General features: G+C 38.0%; 2 protein-coding genes across 4 annotated transcripts; one reads left to right on the top strand and one right to left on the bottom strand.

Annotated features, from left to right (window-relative positions):
- Positions 1-220: 220 nt before the first annotated feature.
- On the bottom strand, positions 221-8,950 carry trim13 (tripartite motif containing 13). Of its 3 annotated transcripts, none has more exons than XR_008360502.1 (2): positions 5,712-7,839; positions 221-1,874 (listed from the first exon to the last, which is right to left on the bottom strand). XR_008360502.1 is itself a non-coding variant. In XM_053496734.1 (2 exons), exons 1-2 carry the CDS (start codon positions 8,870-8,872, stop codon positions 5,805-5,807), a joined length of 1,224 nt encoding a protein of 407 aa, XP_053352709.1. In that variant the 5' UTR covers positions 8,873-8,950; the 3' UTR covers positions 4,426-5,804. The 3 variants fall into 3 exon arrangements, 2 of the variants coding, with proteins under 2 accessions (XP_053352709.1, XP_053352710.1); XM_053496734.1 differs by lacking the exon at positions 221-1,874 and adding an exon at positions 8,870-8,950 and having other exon boundaries at positions 4,426-7,025; XM_053496735.1 differs by lacking the exon at positions 221-1,874 and adding an exon at positions 7,869-8,209 and having other exon boundaries at positions 4,426-7,025.
- spryd7b (SPRY domain containing 7b) lies at positions 8,154-17,461 on the top strand. The gene is made up of 5 exons (XM_053496736.1): positions 8,154-8,536; positions 8,926-9,042; positions 12,338-12,504; positions 14,537-14,639; positions 15,049-17,461. The coding sequence occupies exons 1-5, from the start codon at positions 8,428-8,430 to the stop codon at positions 15,144-15,146; spliced, it is 594 nt and encodes a 197-aa protein (XP_053352711.1). The 5' UTR covers positions 8,154-8,427; the 3' UTR covers positions 15,147-17,461.
- The last annotated feature ends 181 nt before the right edge of the window (positions 17,462-17,642 follow it).

The raw sequence follows: 17,642 nt of genomic DNA, 5'->3' as shown, positions 1-17,642 counted from the left end.
CAGAGAAACACGTGTTGCTTGTTGGTTTGTAAGCCAAGTTCTCTTCATTGTATAGTGTAATTAAAAACTGCATATAATATATAATCTGTTGGTCCTTAGATTTACTGATGGGGTAGTTCATGTCATGAGCAAATTTCATGTTCAAGTCATTGCTGAATTATTATTATTTTTTTAAAGTATTAATAATAGTAAACATAGATCAGTCATGATGCTGAAAAAAAGAAAAGAAAAACTCTGACATCTAAATCTTCTGCTCTAAAGGTTCACTGTTCTGTTGGACTACAACCCAAGCTGAAATTAGTGAGGAATAAGTCTTTGGATGCATATTTGCAACACACTGCTCACCAGGCCAGTGACAACTCGCAGTGATTGGTTGTAGTGGCCACATCATGTTTTATTTTTTGGTCACTAAAAATTAATAGAACTGCTGTGTATAGTGTGTTAGAAATGAGCTTAAAGTTTTTAATAATATAGATTTGTTTTGAATTACACTGTAGCTTTGAAAAAAAGAAATAGACTAGCGGATAATAAAACATGGACATTGTCTTATTGTGGCTTTTGCCCACCTAATTGCACTTGCCCCCCATACCCCCCTTCTTTTCTTCTGGTGTAACTGTTTGTTTGATCTTGTCAGTATTTAAAACAGGCGAGGAACAATTACTGTAAGCTTTTGCACAGTTTACCTGCAAAACTTTGGACACCGTTACCAAACATTGAAAGGTAACAATTTAATGCATCTGATTCTCAGTTTTTCCATGATAGTGCAGTTAAATGCATGATTCAGCATAGATTTGTAGTCCGAGTCGTTTTACCTGCTGTGCAGCTGCCACACCCATACACATTCAATTGGTCAAAATGTCAATTTGCAATACGATGCGATTTTGATCTGGAATTAGTTTAACTATGTCTTTCCTGTTGCTTTTAAACAGAGTGCATCAACATTGCCAAGTGTATTTATCTCACCAAATTTAATAAGGCTGTGTCAAAACTTGGCTGGGCCAACAATGCTGGATTATTTAAGGTTGGCTGTTACAATGATGTTGGTAATAGATATCTGGTTGGGAGGAAAAATGGATCAGTGCTGGCATAGTGATCAGTCTATAGGAACAGTAATCGTTCGGCTGGTAGAATGACAGCCTGGGCTGGTTATCCAAGATCCTGTTAGGTCCTCAGCAGTTTTGAGCCCTTCTCCATGTAGTACAGAAGTAGTTTCACAGGGTGCTTCAGAGATAAAGGTCCAATTTCTGTTGAGCCTGCTGTTAAAAATACATATTTGTTCTTCGTTATTATAATAATAAATACTGTGCATGCTGACTATATATTGTGGTGCATTTACAATAATCATTACATGTATAAAAGAATCTGCACAATATCTGAACATCAAATCTCAATTTCATACAACCATGCTATAAACATTAATGTTAATATAAATATATGGGGTTGTTGGGGAGGAATGTTTATATACTCATTTAAGAATTTTCCACTTTTTTTGTTTCAGATGGAGTCCTGTGGGGAAGCAAAAAGTAACCATGAACAGTGTGTGTGAGAGAGAGGGAGAGAAAGAGAGATATGCTCTTCAAGTGCTGGTGTAGCAGCACAGAATGGTTTGTGGTGATACAGAGATGCAGGCCATACTGTGCTGCAGCATCAGTGCCTTGGACATGCACTGCACATGTGGGAGTGTGTTGTCTTGCTTTAGCAGCATGTAAATATTGGAGTTACACCATGGCAGATGTCTCCAGTATCCTCGTGCTGCTGAAGCAAGAAGTCACCAAGCGGCACAAGATCTTTGTCCTGACTGCGGTGAATTAGCAGTGTTACTTACTCACACCTTCTGAAGTTTGTCGCCCATCCAGGTTCTTGAGCCCTGATCACTGATCAAAGGTAAACAGAAAAAGGAGAGAAAGAAAGAAGTGATTACATAAAAAATTTTTGCTTTATGAAAATGTGTTTCGTGTGCGGTTATGTGTTGGGGGGGATGCTTTATCTTGTTTATGGAATGTATTGTTTATTTTTCTATATTAAAAGCCTTATAAAAACCTTTTCCCCAATGGATTGTTTTAACTACTACACCTTTAGTCACGTGCGTGCATTGTAACAGTAGTAACAGTACATCCTGACTCGTTTGCAGCACAGCTCAACACTGATTTCACTTTAATTCTCCATATGGCCGCGTTAGGAAAGCTTCATCGCTTAGGAAAGACCTGCAAGTTTCTTACTGGTAGCTGATTAATCTGAACCGTCATCTAGGTTGTCAGCAAGCTCTTACTTTATTTCGTTTTTTTTCTTCTTTTTTTTTATTGAGTTCATGTGTTGTAAAGTTGGAGGAAGAAATTGCGTGAAAAAGAGCAAATTCGTAAGAACAGTTAAATGAGAGAGGTGACAATTTATTTTATTCATTTACGCCTTCGTGTCAAACACTTTCCTGAATATTTTAATCGTATAAAACACTCGACAGCGTGTAAATGTGGGGTCGCACTATTTATATAGGAATCCTTTATATATATATATATATATATATATATATATATATATATATATATATATATATATATATATAATATAAAGCGTCTACAATGTTCCCTTATATAACGAGAATAAAGCGCTGCTTGTGATTTTATTTTACTTTCCTTTTTTTTTTTTTCAAGGATTTTACCAACTTAATTTTTAACTTGAAAGGCGTTACCTGTAACAGAAAATACAGGCATAAAGCATAAAAACTCGCCCCGAATTAAATCACCACTGTATTTAAGCGTGTGCTAATACAACCATATTTCGGTGCGAATTATACTTTAACATAAAAACATCGATTTATTAGTGAATTTTAATATATGTTGCACGTTTCTATCGAGCATATTTTTTAAGACTTGATGGAAGACCTTATGACTTCCTAGTGTGGAAGTCACTGCGCCAATAAAACGAATGTCTGTTAAGTATTTAGATTATTTTTTTTTTCATTTATTTTATTTATTTAAAAAAGAGTTTACATTTTTACAAATTTATTATTTTAGAGTTTCTTGGTTACCGCTTCGTCCTGGAGGTAAAGTGAAAATTGGTCATGATAAACGTACTTTTTTGTATTTGCATTCAAATATTCAGCTTGAACTTAATGCAATTATGTCTTCGTGTTTTTTTTTATAATAATACGTGAGTATTATTTTTATATTCGAGATGTCGATTACAGTCCCGCAGCCTTGAAGATCTGTACACCTTTTCCCCAATGCAGTATATTTTCTAGATTATTATTATTTATATAAATTATATAAAATTATAAACTATAATATAATATAGTTTTATATATAAATTTACCCCTATTACAAAGGAAACCAGGTTTCAAAACAGAGTAATCGATATTGAAACCGCTCTCTATAGCTTACTGATAGTGAACTTGTACTATAAAAATATTAAATATTCGACAATGAAAATAAGAGCTTTAAAGATAAACTTTATTTTTTACATTTAATTCCATTTTTTTAGGATAAAGCGGTATAAATGAGTGAGTGAGTGAGATTTTCTGTTTTTTGGTATTTAAAATAACGGAACCAACTTTAATCCAATTTATATATTTATATATATATATATTTATACAGTAGACCTATATATATGCATTAAAATGCAATAAATTATTTTAAATATTCGGGCTTTATTGTTAGCTTTGTAGTTTCCATATTCACTGCGCATTACAGCGTATGTGCTTTGTGTGTTTCTTTGATCCTTTTCCCCCTGTTGGACAGAATATTTTTTTAAACCATTAAATCTCCTCTGACACAAGCTTATACAATCACCCGAGTGATGTGCTTTAAATGACTTCATATGCTTAAAATAGTCCAGTGTTTAGTAATGCACTGGGAGCTCCACATTATAGATATTTACATTTACTTTAATGACATCGGTCGTTTTAATTATTAATTTCTATAGCATGAGTACGAAGTCCTTCCCTTATCACGTGCAATCATAACTATTATATAAAAACAAGAATGTTGTGGCATTGCCTAGGTCAAAGGGTAGATTTTTATATAAATAATTTGCAATATACCACGTTTGTATCTTACATCTTATTTCTTTTATCTTTATATTCAAATATTTTTTCTAGAGTCATTTTCGCCCAATCATACATCATTGCGAGCTAGGGAATCAATTATGGTCTCATTTAAATCTGAAACCCTTAATATATATATATATATATACTTATATATATATATATATATATATATATATATATATATATATATATATATATACTTATTACCTTAATACTTAATCTCTTTATGAGTTTAGTCATTTAAAAAAAAATCAATTGAACAGCTCGAAATAGTTTTAAATAAAACCACAAATAACCACTTTTGTATATAAATTCAACAGTGTTCATTTGCTAAATTTTAAAACCGCTTTGTATATGAAGCAGGTAATTTCTATTTTATTTTATTATGGGATGCAACATGATGAAGTGTAAACGCTTTACAATGCACAGTCAGCTCGAAATGCAGCACCAAAAAGAAAAAAAGCATAAATGGTCAAAAAAAATTATCACGATGTTTGAGATCGTGTATTTTAATTATTTTAAAATAAAAATGATACAAAGCGCCTGGCGCTGTCCAAATATTTCTTCCTTACACAGCTGGGTGACGCGCTCATTCACTGCAATTCAGTCTTCAATTCATGTGGAGTTACATAACATTTATTTTTATAAACTAGGCTGTTGGGGTGGGGGCACAACTAATGTCACTTTTTATGCAGAAATTGCCTGGCAACAGAAGGCTAAATTTATACTTTGTGTGTGCATGACTTGATCGGTGACGTCACGCTGCCTATTTGCTGCAGCATTTGAGTTCAATTTTCAGGTTTGAATAAAAAAAAGCAGGATTCTCCCAAAGCACCTCATTTTATTGTAGGCTTATATACACAGCAGGTTATTTAAAATACCATCTGTGCCAGCAATTGCACGGAATCACATCTAAATATATATTCGACTGTGCAGAAATAGCACAAAAACATACTTTGAAGTTACAAATAAACAAAACACTCTTTTAATTCTTACGATTGCATGCATCATTTATGAAAGTGTAGCAGATGCCAAAACTGCAACTCTCTAAAGCACGTTCGTGCAATTTGAGTTACAGAAGTGATAATCCCTGAAAAAAAGGGTTTAATGAGCCTCTGGTTTCACCACAGCAGTACGTCCTATTTAGACAGATAATTTATTAATGAAATCTTCATGTGTCCGTTTATACAAAGTACGTAGGCTATAGATAGGGTCACAAGCAAAGCATTTAACCTTGAATTTCCTTTTTTATTTTACATGTATATAAAATCCACCAATAATAAAAAAAAGGCCAGCATTGTCGGGAAAAAAGTAAAAAATAATCTGACTCAGAGGAAATGCCGAGGAAGCCGTGTATGGTGGGGAGGAGGCTGTGGGGATCCCCGTCCTACAACTCAGTGACTTTCATTAAGAGGACTTGTCTGGTTTTAATTCTCTAAAGTAGGTTTGGAAAACAAGTTTACTAAACCCCAACATATTGCGCGAGTCAATTCTAACCAGTAGAGTAGTCAGAGTTTTCACTAAATCTAAAACCACCATCCACAATGATTTATTAGTTAACTGAAATAACTAGCACACAAGCTGACTGTGCATTTGAACAACATTGCAATTACAAATTCAGTGATTCACAAAAACGCAGGTGAAATACTTCAATGTGTATTTCAATTACATTCTGTAGTATTAAGCGTGAAGATGAGTTTATACGCATCCGTACGCCTTAGCCTCGTGCGGCAAAGGAGCAAAGTCCACCAGTGAAAGAGAATCAGCTGATGAACTCTGACGTGGTGTCGATGAGCTCAGTAACGTAGTTCCGGCAGAGCTCGGTGAGGAGCGCACACACTCCCGCCACCTCCTGCCAGCAAAGCGCGAGCCACCGCAGCATTTCCGCAGGAGCGGGTACGGAGAAGCCAGCCAGAGCGGATACCGCTTTAGCGGACAGACTCACGGCAAAACAGTCTGGCGGAAGAAAGTTCAGCACGCACAGGCACGCGCACGCCAAACCGACGAAACTCCACAGACTCCGGGAGAGACGCGGGGGGGCGATGCGACTAGACGGTGATCGGAGAGCGCCGCCCTCGTGCGGAGCGCGCAGCGCGTCCACGTCTCCCAGGCGCACACGGTCCCACTCGTGCACGTCGAAGCTGGGCACAAGCGCCCCAACGTCAACATCCGTGCGCCCGGGCAGAGGCGTCTCACGAATGGCGCGCACCTTCTCGCGAAAGTCCTGCATGCGCTGCAAGAAGGTGAGCGGGTCAGAGAGCGTGCTGAACGACTCGGCAAGGCGCAGCGCGCGCTGCTGTTCCTCGAGTGCCGAGCGGAGCTGGTTGATTTCCGGGTCAAAGGTTTGCATGACCGCCAGCTTCAGGCTTTCAAAGTCCGAGAGGATCTCGCTGCGCTTGTGTTCAAGCGCGCGGAGCAGCTTGTCAAAGTACTCCGCGACCCGGTCCACGTCTCGCGAGGCCATCTGCAGCGCTTTTTTCTTCGCCCCCTCGAGCGATTCTAGGCAGGAGATCACCTCAGCGCCTTTCCAGCTCTCCACGGCACGGAGCAGCTCCTCGAAGGCGACCTTCTCTCGTTCGTACGCCTCCTCTAGCGCGCAGAATTTGTGCCCTTTGTGCTCACCTGTAGTGGCGCAAAACCCACAGATGAGCTTCAGGTCTGTGGCACAGAAGATGTTCAGGGGCTGGCCGCTGTGCGCGCGACACTGAGACATTGTTGGGCTCGAGCGGATCTTGTTGTACTTCTCCACGATGCTGCGCAGGGAATAGTTAACCTGGAGGCTCGAGATGCCGTTGTGCGTGGTCTCCTTTCGGCATGTCGGACATTTAAACGGGGGTCTCCACACAGGGGTCCGGTTGTCCTCTAGGATGCCTTCCAGGCACTTCCTGCAGAAACTGTGTGAACATGGCAGCACACGTGGGTCCTCGAAGAGACAGCAGCATATTGGGCATGTCAGGTCCTCCTCCAGCAGATCCATCTCGGGCTGGAATGGAACATGAAAGCGGGTCAGCGAGTGAAAAAACTGATCAAATCGATGCCACTTATTAGTGACTAACATGCATCTTACTCGTGTATCTCATAATGAGGCTGAATCCTAACTGCTTTGGAATTAACCTATGGCAAATCCCAGCCTATTATTATTATTATTATTATATATTTTTTTAAAACCCAAGTCAATAAAAACATCAATGCCACAAATTATTAGATTGTCTCTCTAAAATTGCTACTTCATGCAAAAATGTATGACTGTAATAGTGAGGAACTTAGCTATGAAACAGCTGAGTAAGTTTCACGTCGAGTGCATGATTTATCCATAGTTCTTTCCTGAGCCAGTGTATATCGAGCTATAGTGCGCAAATAGACAGCGTATTCAGAGAGAGAGAGAGAGAGAAATCCTGCCGATAAGGTAGCAACTGATGACCGTTATGTACGAAAACGTCAGCAACTGGACCAAAACACACACATACACACGCGCGTACTCGGAGCTCAGTTGCTTTTACTGCAGCCCGCGATGCAATCGTGGCGCTTGTTGCTGTGCAGACTTCACTTTTTCCAACTGAGCAAACTTTAACCGTTTCAGCTCAGGACACTAAGACCCACAGTGTTTACACATGCAATCACCAAATAAAGAAATACACAGACAACTACAGACGTTTAATTGCGAATCCTTCTGGTTAATGTTATAATAATAACGCGCAGTGGCTTTACCTTTTATTCCAGTGAACACGTAATCCCCCCCTCCACCCTCCAGTGTGGTCGGGGGTAAGGGGCTAGGGGCTGTTGCTATGCAAAAACATCCCAAAGTGAGGAATAACCCTGCACTCACCCTTCAGCGCGCGCGGTGCTACATAAGTAGTACACGATGTCAGATTCTAATCCATCTAATCGCACATAAATCATTTAAGCGCACACGTTCATAAGGCTGTCAAGCATTCAACTCGGGCATTTATTTTATTTATTTATTTAGTCTAACTGCTACATCATGGCATTTCAGATCAAACCAAGCTCTCCAAACAGCTGAGCGAGCGCGCGCGCGCACGTGCGTGCCTGCGTCATTCTCTCTCCATCCATCCAGCGCGCCATGTGTCAGGAAGCCCGCACGGCGTCGATATCCATCCAATAGCCGGCGTGTCACGTGCGAAAATATTTTGACCTCATTATTTTTCTTCCCCCTGTTTCCATGCCGCCAGTGAGACGAGAACTCGCGAAAGATTGGCCAATCCACAGAGGAACGGCGACGGTCGATACCACTGCACGCCGCTAGAGAGCACTGCAGCCATACAACCATCCCCACACATCCCACTCCATTTCCATTTTCCTAAGGGCTTCCGTGATTCTTCCGGTTTCGTGTTCCGCCCCCCCATTCCAGTAGCGCTAAAGCTGATATGGCGGCAATGTTTACGTGCTGTTTGGGTTGCTGTTGTGGTGATGGAGGATCCGATCCTAAACCTCTTAAAGAAATGCCCAGCGTTCAGCTGGACACGCAGCACATGGGTACGAGCGATTAACTCAACCTGTTACCGTCTATAATAACCAGTAAAAATAAACAAACGGGTTTAGATTAATTTCTGCGTTAAAATAAATGGTTAGATGGAGCTCATGTGTTCTCGATGCGTTCGTCTGTAAGTGATATTGGAGTAGGGAAGTCTCTCAAGTTGAATTCCTCTATTAAGGTATCCGTTCTTCCTGCTTTAGCTAGTAATGATAGCCTGCTAATAAGTGCTCGCGACTCGTTGCTATGGAAACTGTATTTCCTAACCAGGAACCGTAAATCACGCAAAACGTGATATGCAGCTATTGATGTCGAGGTTGTAATGAAATACATACCATAGAGTGGAGTGTAGAGGTGGTGATGTGTGAGTACGGTGTGTGTTGCTCCTTAGGCGCGGATGTGGTGGTGGTGAAGAGCGGGAGGCGGATCTGTGGGAGCGGAGCATGCCTCGCCAACGCCCCTCTCCACCAGAACAAGAGCTACTTCGAGTTCAAGGTCCAGTCCACGGGTGAGTAGGCAGGGGCATAACATTTTAATCACCCGTGACTGGGGGTAAAACTATACACTCCGGTCACGATTCGATTCTTGGATTATTTCGAGAAAACATTCAGTAGTAATAATAATAATAATAATAGCTTTAAAAAGTCGCCTGTGCATGTCCATGTTTCTTTGCATATATTTAATTCATAAATAAAAATAAATGCAATATTATGATCACAAAGTGCATTACACACGTAAGGATGTTTATAAATTCTCTACATTAAATATATGATTAAGAAATAAAAGTGGCCTCACACCTCCAGAATGGAGTGCATAGAGTTTGCAGGTTCTCCTCGTGCTTGGTTTGTTTCCTCCCAATTTCCTTCATATACATGCAGATTACATTGATTGGCCTTCCCAAATTGCTCATAGTGTGTGAACGTGTACCCTGCAATGGATCGGCATCCTGTACAGGGTTTTACCCTGCCTCATGCCTGAAGCCTCCTGTTAAAAGCTACAGGCTTTACTTGACCCTGCAACTAGATAAGCATTATAGAAGATGAATGAATGAATGAATGAATGTTTGGCACAGTGCCTTACTGATTACCACTGTTGCACAGCACCCTTGGACTTGAAGGTTTAAATTGTGCCTCTAGTCTGAGCTTAAATGTTCTCACTTTGTTTGATGGAAACGTTTTCCTCCCAGAGACTTAAGACATGCATTTTAGTCTGATTGGAGTTTAAAAAAAAAAAATCATCTGGAGCCTATTCCAGGGTAATCTGGCATGAGGCAAGGATTGTGTGTGTGTGCGTGCGTGTGCATGCACCTCCCTGTGATGCGGTTGGCACCCCATACATGGTCTTTCACACCCCTGAATATCCTGGGGTAGGCTCCAGGCCTTGTTTGTAGTGTTATATAATGTTAAATCATTTTTAGAATGCTTCTAAAAGAAAGATACAACTCTTTATGTGCATGATAAAATGTGTGAATTTAAATTCAATTCAAAGTCAAATTTTATTTGTCACATACACAGTCATACTCAGTACGATATGCAGTGAAATGCTTAGACAACTGCTCGTGACCTTAAAATAAAAGACTATGATTATGAAATAAATATAAAAAATTAAATAGAAGGTAAATTTAACTAAGAAAGAATAAAATAAAATATAAAATTAAAATTAACATAAAATAAAATAAAATAACTGTACAACAAAAAACACAATATAGAAAATATATCAAGAAATATAGAACAATTAGAAAAACAGCTGTACAAAGTATAGTAGATATAGATTTATGGCATTTTTGTGTGGAATGAAGTTAGATATAAATGGTAATAAAAAAAATGCTAATGTCCAGGGTTGTGCAATCCACATATTTAAAGTATCTTGTGCGTGCAAATATGCTTAAAAGAGATTTATTTAAAGTGGCTTGTGATAGAGTGATTTAACTAATGACCACAAAGTGGCCACTAGTCTAAACGAATGCCCAGAATGTCCAGAGTGAGCGTAAAAACCATATGTGTGGTTCTTCTCTGGTATGAATATCTTTACATATCTTTATTTATTTATATATCATCTATTGATTGATCCATTAATGAGAATGTACAGTAAGTGGAAAAATATGAAATGTTCTCTGCCAGTGTGCTAAATGCTGCAAGCATTTGGAGCTTTGCACTGTGGAGTCTCTTTCTGCTCTAAACAACGTATTCTCACTGTAAAATGTAGTCTTTATTAAATTAAGTATTTCAGAAACTGTTGCTTTCCTAAATTTTTACTCATCTCATTCTCTAGAGTTTAAGGAAAAGAAAATATTCCGTTTGTGGCAGTTCACTAGGTGAAAAAGCCTTGTTGATAAAGAGTTCAGACGAGAATGGCCGGACTGGTATGTGTGACAGGAAGGTTGCAGTAACTCAAGTAACCACTCTTTACAACCATGATGAGTGACAAAGCATACACACATGTCAAACCTTGAGGCGCATGGGCTACCATACAACATCAGTTTCCGCTTCAGTTAGTCAAAAGCCCTATTCACACAGCTGGGTCAAGGCGGAAATATTGTGCTTTTGTTGCGCCTCGGCGTTTCTTATGAAATGAAAGGCGGCAGCATTACTGGCTCATCTTTAATCTGGGAGAAGAGTTAATGACAGGGGCGAGACAGTATCTGTGTTGATATCTGCGATGTGTGCGACAGATGTTTTAAACAACAATAAACTGTTAACGACTAACTAATAGATATCTTATATGAAGTAAATCAGATGATTATTGTCTGAAAGATCAGCTGAATTTGAGCCTGATCAGCAGGACCAGGCTTTCATTTATGGATACTTGAATAATTTCTAAGTGCTATAGACAACACTGGATTTGATCGAGCATTCATAGACGCAGTAAAATGTAAAAATAACACATATTTCCAATAAATTTAGCCTTCTATGTTTTGATTTGGCTTCACCTTTGATTGGTTAGAATGGTAGACCTCTGAAATACAAGCCATTCCTACAACGCAAAGGTGGAAAAGACAGTTCAGTTAAATGGCTTTTCAGTAACCCTGAGAGAATTGTGGAATATATTCTGTGCTGTGGTCAGTATGTAAAGCTGTTGGTTTACCGAAGTGTGTGTCTGCAAATGTTTTAGCTGTCAATTAACACATTAACGACTTTTTAATTAAAATAAAGAAAATTCATAGGACTTAAAAAAAATGCTTAAAGAATGGTTCGAAATATGCATCTTTAAATGCTCTATTTAGACTAGACTGTCACTTCTTTGGGGTTGAATTTTATATCTGGTGGAATATCTCATTTTACCTTTTTTTTTCTTGAAGTGTGATATGTTGCCATACAGTTAAAATCACACAACATTTAATTATGAACACAAGCATGATGTACACGACACATATTCTGAAAATTAAGTTAATTGAGCAACTGAGAAAACTGAACAAGAAATTTGAGCAAGCAACGTGTGCAAGACTAGTAATAAGAAAACAAGTCAAGACCTAGAAATATGGTCTTGAGCGGTTATTGAACAGAGTGAAGCAAAGTGACCTTGTTTGTTTGATTGTGCCCAAAAATGACCACTTAAAACAGTCTGATAATATCTGACCTTTGTGTCTTAAAATAACAATTGATTGTTGTTGTTACATATTTATCTTATTTCATATAGTTTTAAAAAATACAGTATTGTTCTAGAATGCAGAAAATAAATCACTTGGAATTAGAAGGTCTGTCCAAACTTTTAACTGCTACCAGGCAAGCAAAACATATAAATAAAACAAAGTAAAATACACATAATTGACTGAAATGACTGTTTGATACATCTATTTTGTGTAGGTGTGTGGGGAGTCGGAGTGGCCACTCAGAGGGTGAATCTAAACCAGATACCTTTGGGTCGAGACAGTCACAGTTTGGTACTCAGACATGATGGATCTGTTTATCACAACAATGAAGAGAAGAACTGCCTCCCAGCTAACAGTGTGCCTCAGGAGGGAGATGTTGTGGTAAGTTCAGAGGCAAACTTGTAGCATATCTACATATTTTAAGTGATTTACTCCATTGGTTTTATTTGTGCTATTATTATTATTATTATTATTATTATTATTATTATTGGTGGTGGTAGGAGTAGTATTTTAATAAGACCTGAATAACCAATTTTTGTGTTTAAACATAATTAAGTACAGAAAGAAGTAAGGACAAATTTGACATTTCCCAGTTTTATTTGATAATTACTGCAGTGATAAATATGTTTCAGCTTGCAGCAATTCTTTTAACTGATGCAGTAGGTAGCTTTTCATTTTTTAAGCAACTGTGTTGGAGGACATAGCCCATGGTTAGAAAAAATTTTTTACTCTCAGCCACGAAGAAGATTGCTAAAAGTACTGAAAATGAGTTACGAAGTGCCCAACATATTATTAAAACTTGGACAGTGCTGAATTCTCGACTTTATAGAACAAATGTAGTTTAATTAAAAAGAAGAACACACAGCATAGATAACCATGATCAGAATGAAGGCTTGGTGTAGTATTGTAAAGAATCAGCAGTAGAAATCACAGCTATGTTTATTAGTGAAGGTAAGAGCATTTCCACACACACTAAACAGCTGTCTAGCCATAAGAAAGCCACTGGTTACTTTCGTTAGAAAAAAGAGAAACAATCAGGGGGGGAAGTCTTAAAGTTCGTTTAATAGAGATTATAAAGGACTTGGATTAATGGAAAAGGGTCATGTGGTCTGATGAGTCCAGATTGATCCTATTTCAGAGCGATAGGAGTGTCAGGGTAAGAAGGGAAACACATAAAACGATGCACCCATCATACATAGTTCGCTCTGTACTAGCCTCTGGAGGCAGTGTTATGCTTTCAGTTGGTCATGTTTAGGCCCAGAAATGTTATGTGGCAATAAAATGAGCTCGGCTGATGACCTGAATGTTCAAGTGACAAGGGTAGCACGTCTATAAAGTTTGTCCTGCCTGATGGCGCAGGCATAAAAGACATGAGCTGCATGAGAAATCATTTCACATGAGCCAGTCCTGAGTTTATTACCATGTCTTTGTGGTGGACTGGAGAAGACTTTATGAAGTAGTTTGACTCTCCCTTCATTAAAACAAGATAGTGTTCCAAAATGAATGCAACTCTCGATAAAAATAAGTATTATGACGTGGCGTAAAGTTGTGGGAAATGCAAACGAGCGATTGCACGCTATAATCAAAGCTAAAGGCAGTCGAAAAAATATTAGTGTGCCTGTTTTGTATTTTGACCAAGCATTGTGTTTGAAAAAATATTATATATCTTGATATATAGTTATGTAAATTAATAATGAATAATCAGCAACATAATGAGATGCAAAAGTAACCTAATAAAAATAATAAATGTAGGCATCAGTTGTAATAAGTTGATTAAAGGCTCCATGAAAACCTTATATAGTATAATGGGCCTTGTCCTTACGAAATCTAATGTCACCTCTGTTGGGTTACTTTTACATTTTGTCTTCCACCTCCTATTTATCTTTGATTCAGGACTGCCATCAAATACAATACCAAGTTTTCTAAAGTGTCTTAAACTTATCAGCTTTGGGTAATTTCATAAGGCTGCAAAGTTATTACATTTATTGTCAGTAGGGTTTTATGTGGCGCAACTGAGGTGAAACATGTAATTTAGCTAGATCTCAGAAGCCTAAAGATTTCGTTCTAATGAGATACTGTATACAATTATATTAATTAAAACAGACATGGTAGAGAACAGGTTTTGGGAAGAATCTCATATTTAATCCCATAAACAAAGTTGTTGGCTTGTAATGCACCTAGTCCAACAATAACTTTTTTTAGAATTAGCTTTGTTTTTTTGTTGGCTTAAGCCATTGCTACAGTCTTTAGTTAAATACTTTAAGTAGACGCTTATGAATGTAATATGAACTTATTAGATTTACAGTGCAGTGTTTTCTGCTTGTATGAGCACTGACTGTCTGTTTGTGTTGTGTTACAAATTTTCTGAAAGTTTCCATGAACTAATTCTGATGTTTGTTTGCATGTTTTTTAGGGATTAACCTATGACCATGTGGAATTAAACTTGTATCTGAATGGAAAGAACATGCAGTGCCCAGCCTCTGGCATTCGAGGGACTGTTTTCCCTGTAGTTTACGGTTGGTTACATTTCTTTATTTCTTTTATTTATTTAACTAAGCATATCTATTGACAAAATCTCACATCAAATTCCTGTATCTAGTTTTGGTCTGGCAGAAAAGGTATAGATGGGAATGAAAGCCTAATGTAAAGTATTAGGTGAAATAGCAAGATTCTGGGATAAAATGATAAAATTTGAAGCATTCGTAGAAGCTGGTGTGCCTGTGGCAGATACCATACAGTGAATAAAAGATCCTAAGAATGTTCTATTGACATGTATTTTTATTTATTACCATACACTTTTATCCAAAGTGACCTACTTTAAAGATATTGTTCAAATACATGTTCACGGGCACAACATTGGCCTAGTGAGGTCCTGAGCCTCCACTCCCCAGGTTGTGACTAAAAGTTTAATTCTTTGTGTTGCAGTGGATGAGAATGCTATCTTAGACTGCCAGTTCAGCGACTTCTACCACACACCTCCTCAAGGCTTTGAGAAGATCCTGTTTGAACAGCAGATCTTTTGAGCCTTCTGCCACACATGCACTTGCACAGAGGCCGTCCTCAGGGCTTTAAGGAAAGTGCTAATGGCCCTTTAATGGGGGTGTCACTGCTATGTCTTATTGGTTATGCCTTCTCTGTTGCTGCTGCCATAGTCCATAGGAGACAAGCCAGGTGTTTGTACTGTACTGTATGTGAGAAGAGATCTTTAAGCATCAGTGCACATAGTCAGCTATATGCATGAATGTCTAATTTAGTTGTGTGTGTGTTTTTTTTTTTCCATTTAATATAACAAGTATTACAAATTTGACCCTCATTATCTGGTATTGGGTGTTGTAGTATAGCGTCACAAGTCCAGTCTCTGGGGTTTGACCCTGAGTTCCGGTTATTGTTTATTTGAAATTTCACCAGACTCACTGGTTTATCTGATTTGTTCATATGTGTTTCATCGACAATGTATTGCTAAATAGCTCACGGCGTTCCCCGGATACTCTTTGGATCCACTACAACAGTGACCACAAGTAAGCTGTAACTGAAGATTAATGACTGTAAGAATGAGTTATTTCATAAGTTTTTGTGTAATTTAATATACCTAGAACAGGAACCTTTTTAATTTATTTTTTTACATATTTTTGCAAAATGTTATCAAGAATGTAGTAAGTGAGGAGAAATATAGATGTCCTCTGGTTAAAAAAAAAAAAAACATGACTGAAGACTTTTTGGTTCACAATATTTATGCATAATTGAAAAAAAAACTCTATGTACCGTTACAGTTCCAAATAAATATGAACTCAGTTTATGGGAAAGAATTATGACTAAGAACAAACAATACAAGTTAATGTTTAATGTCTTTGTATTTTTTACACAACACATGAGATAAAAAGTTATAGTTTTGCAGGCTATTATGGGCCTATATTGTTCCTGCCATGATGGCTTGAAAATCTGGAGTAATTAAAGTCTGTGAAAGTGGAAATGACCAACAGATTCCTTTGCTGGGTCAGATGCAGGAGACCTTTTCCCTTAAAAATCACAGACACCGATGGTAAATCTGGAAAAAATGGGGAAATGCAAGGGTAGTTTGTGCTCTGAAACATAAAAATTTAACAACTCTACATTTTTATGCCATCAGTACTGATTAATAGTACTGGGTAAAATCACAAACTTACTGGTTGTAATATTACCTAATATAGTTTAAATAATAATAATAGTTATTTTCTGTTTGAAATTGTGTGCGTCCCCAGCAGCCCCAACATATCAGGAAAGTAGTAGACAAGTAGTAGTAGACAATTCAGCCGCATTTGCTGAGATGGACACAGAACCCTTTCTGAATTTTAACTTAAAGGGCTTTGTGCAATTTTAGTAACTTTTTTAAAGGAGCACCAGAAAACTAGGAAATATATAAATACAAACATTCCTCATACAACATCCCCTGTGCAGACCTGTTACACCTGTTAGTTTATTATTTTTGCCATGCAGGTTGAGGTTTTGCATCATCACCGACATGGATGAATGACATAAATACAGTGTACTGTATATGTGGTCTCTATTGTAACTCTTACAATATTAAAAAGAAATCTGTTTATTATTTAAAATTGACTAATGCTAGATATTTAAAAAAATGAGCGTGTCATCCAGTTTTGTGTGAAAAATGTCTATGGGTCCAGAATTTTGGGCCAGGTATATTCCTGGCCATGGTTCCTTTGCTAGCAACTAGGTGCAATCTACAATGTGGAAGTCTTTTTTAACACACTCAGTTGTCTATACCACTTTAACCTGTGTACAGGGTCTCGGGGGCCTGGAGCATATCCCATAAGACTTACAGTAGTGGACGTAGTGGGATACACCCTGGACGGGGTGCCAATTCATTGTAGGGCACACACATACACACATTTGGTGGAAACACCATTTAGCATAATCTGCATGTCTTTGGACTGTGGAAGGAAACAGGAGTACCTAGAGGAAAGCCACCAAGCACAGGGAGAAAATGCACTTCCATGCACACAACTGTTTATAATATTTTTTGACACGAAATTAAACATGATTTAGTTTAATTTTTACCATGACCTGTCTGTTTTATGTGTTTCTTTCAACCATTTATTATTCTTTTGTTTAAAAACAACAATGAACTTTACAAAGGTTGTATAAGAAACACATTCAACATTTTCTGTCCTTGTACTGTACATCTTCATACAGAAAATAACCCTGGACCACTTAGTTTAGGGTGAGAAAAAGTATACGTTCCATGATAAATCCATGATACATTTGACCTGAGGGCCACACAAGGGTTACAGTTTTCAAACCACTTCAACTGGCATCTTTCTCTTCGGATGAAAAGTAGAAACTCTCTAGTGCAGGGGTCTCCAAATCCAGTCCTGGAGTGCCAGTGACCAACACAGACTGTAATTCACTAACACATAAACAAACCCCCTGAACCTAGTAAGTAACAGATTAGTTAAATCAGCTGTGTTTGAGAAGAAGAATCACCAAACTGTGTTGGACACTGGCCCTCCAGGACTGGATTT

The sequence above is a fragment of the Clarias gariepinus genome, chromosome 5 (assembly GCF_024256425.1).
Source record: "Clarias gariepinus isolate MV-2021 ecotype Netherlands chromosome 5, CGAR_prim_01v2, whole genome shotgun sequence".
NCBI classification, from domain to species: Eukaryota; Metazoa; Chordata; class Actinopteri; order Siluriformes; family Clariidae; genus Clarias; species Clarias gariepinus.
This window is presented reverse-complemented; position numbering and strand designations above follow the sequence as displayed.

What these genes read in the sequence shown, in the direction of transcription:
- spryd7b (XM_053496736.1), top strand. Translation starts at nt 8,428, where the DNA reads ATGGCGGCAATGTTTACGTGCTGTTTGGGTTGCTGTTGTGGTGATGGA. An exon ending in GTTCAAGGTCCAGTCCACGG is followed by an intron (nt 9,043 to 12,337) that starts GTGAGTAGGCAG and finishes TATTTTGTGTAG; the next exon opens with GTGTGTGGGGAGTCGGAGTG. An exon ending in TGTTTTCCCTGTAGTTTACG is followed by an intron (nt 14,640 to 15,048) that starts GTTGGTTACATT and finishes TTTGTGTTGCAG; the next exon opens with TGGATGAGAATGCTATCTTA.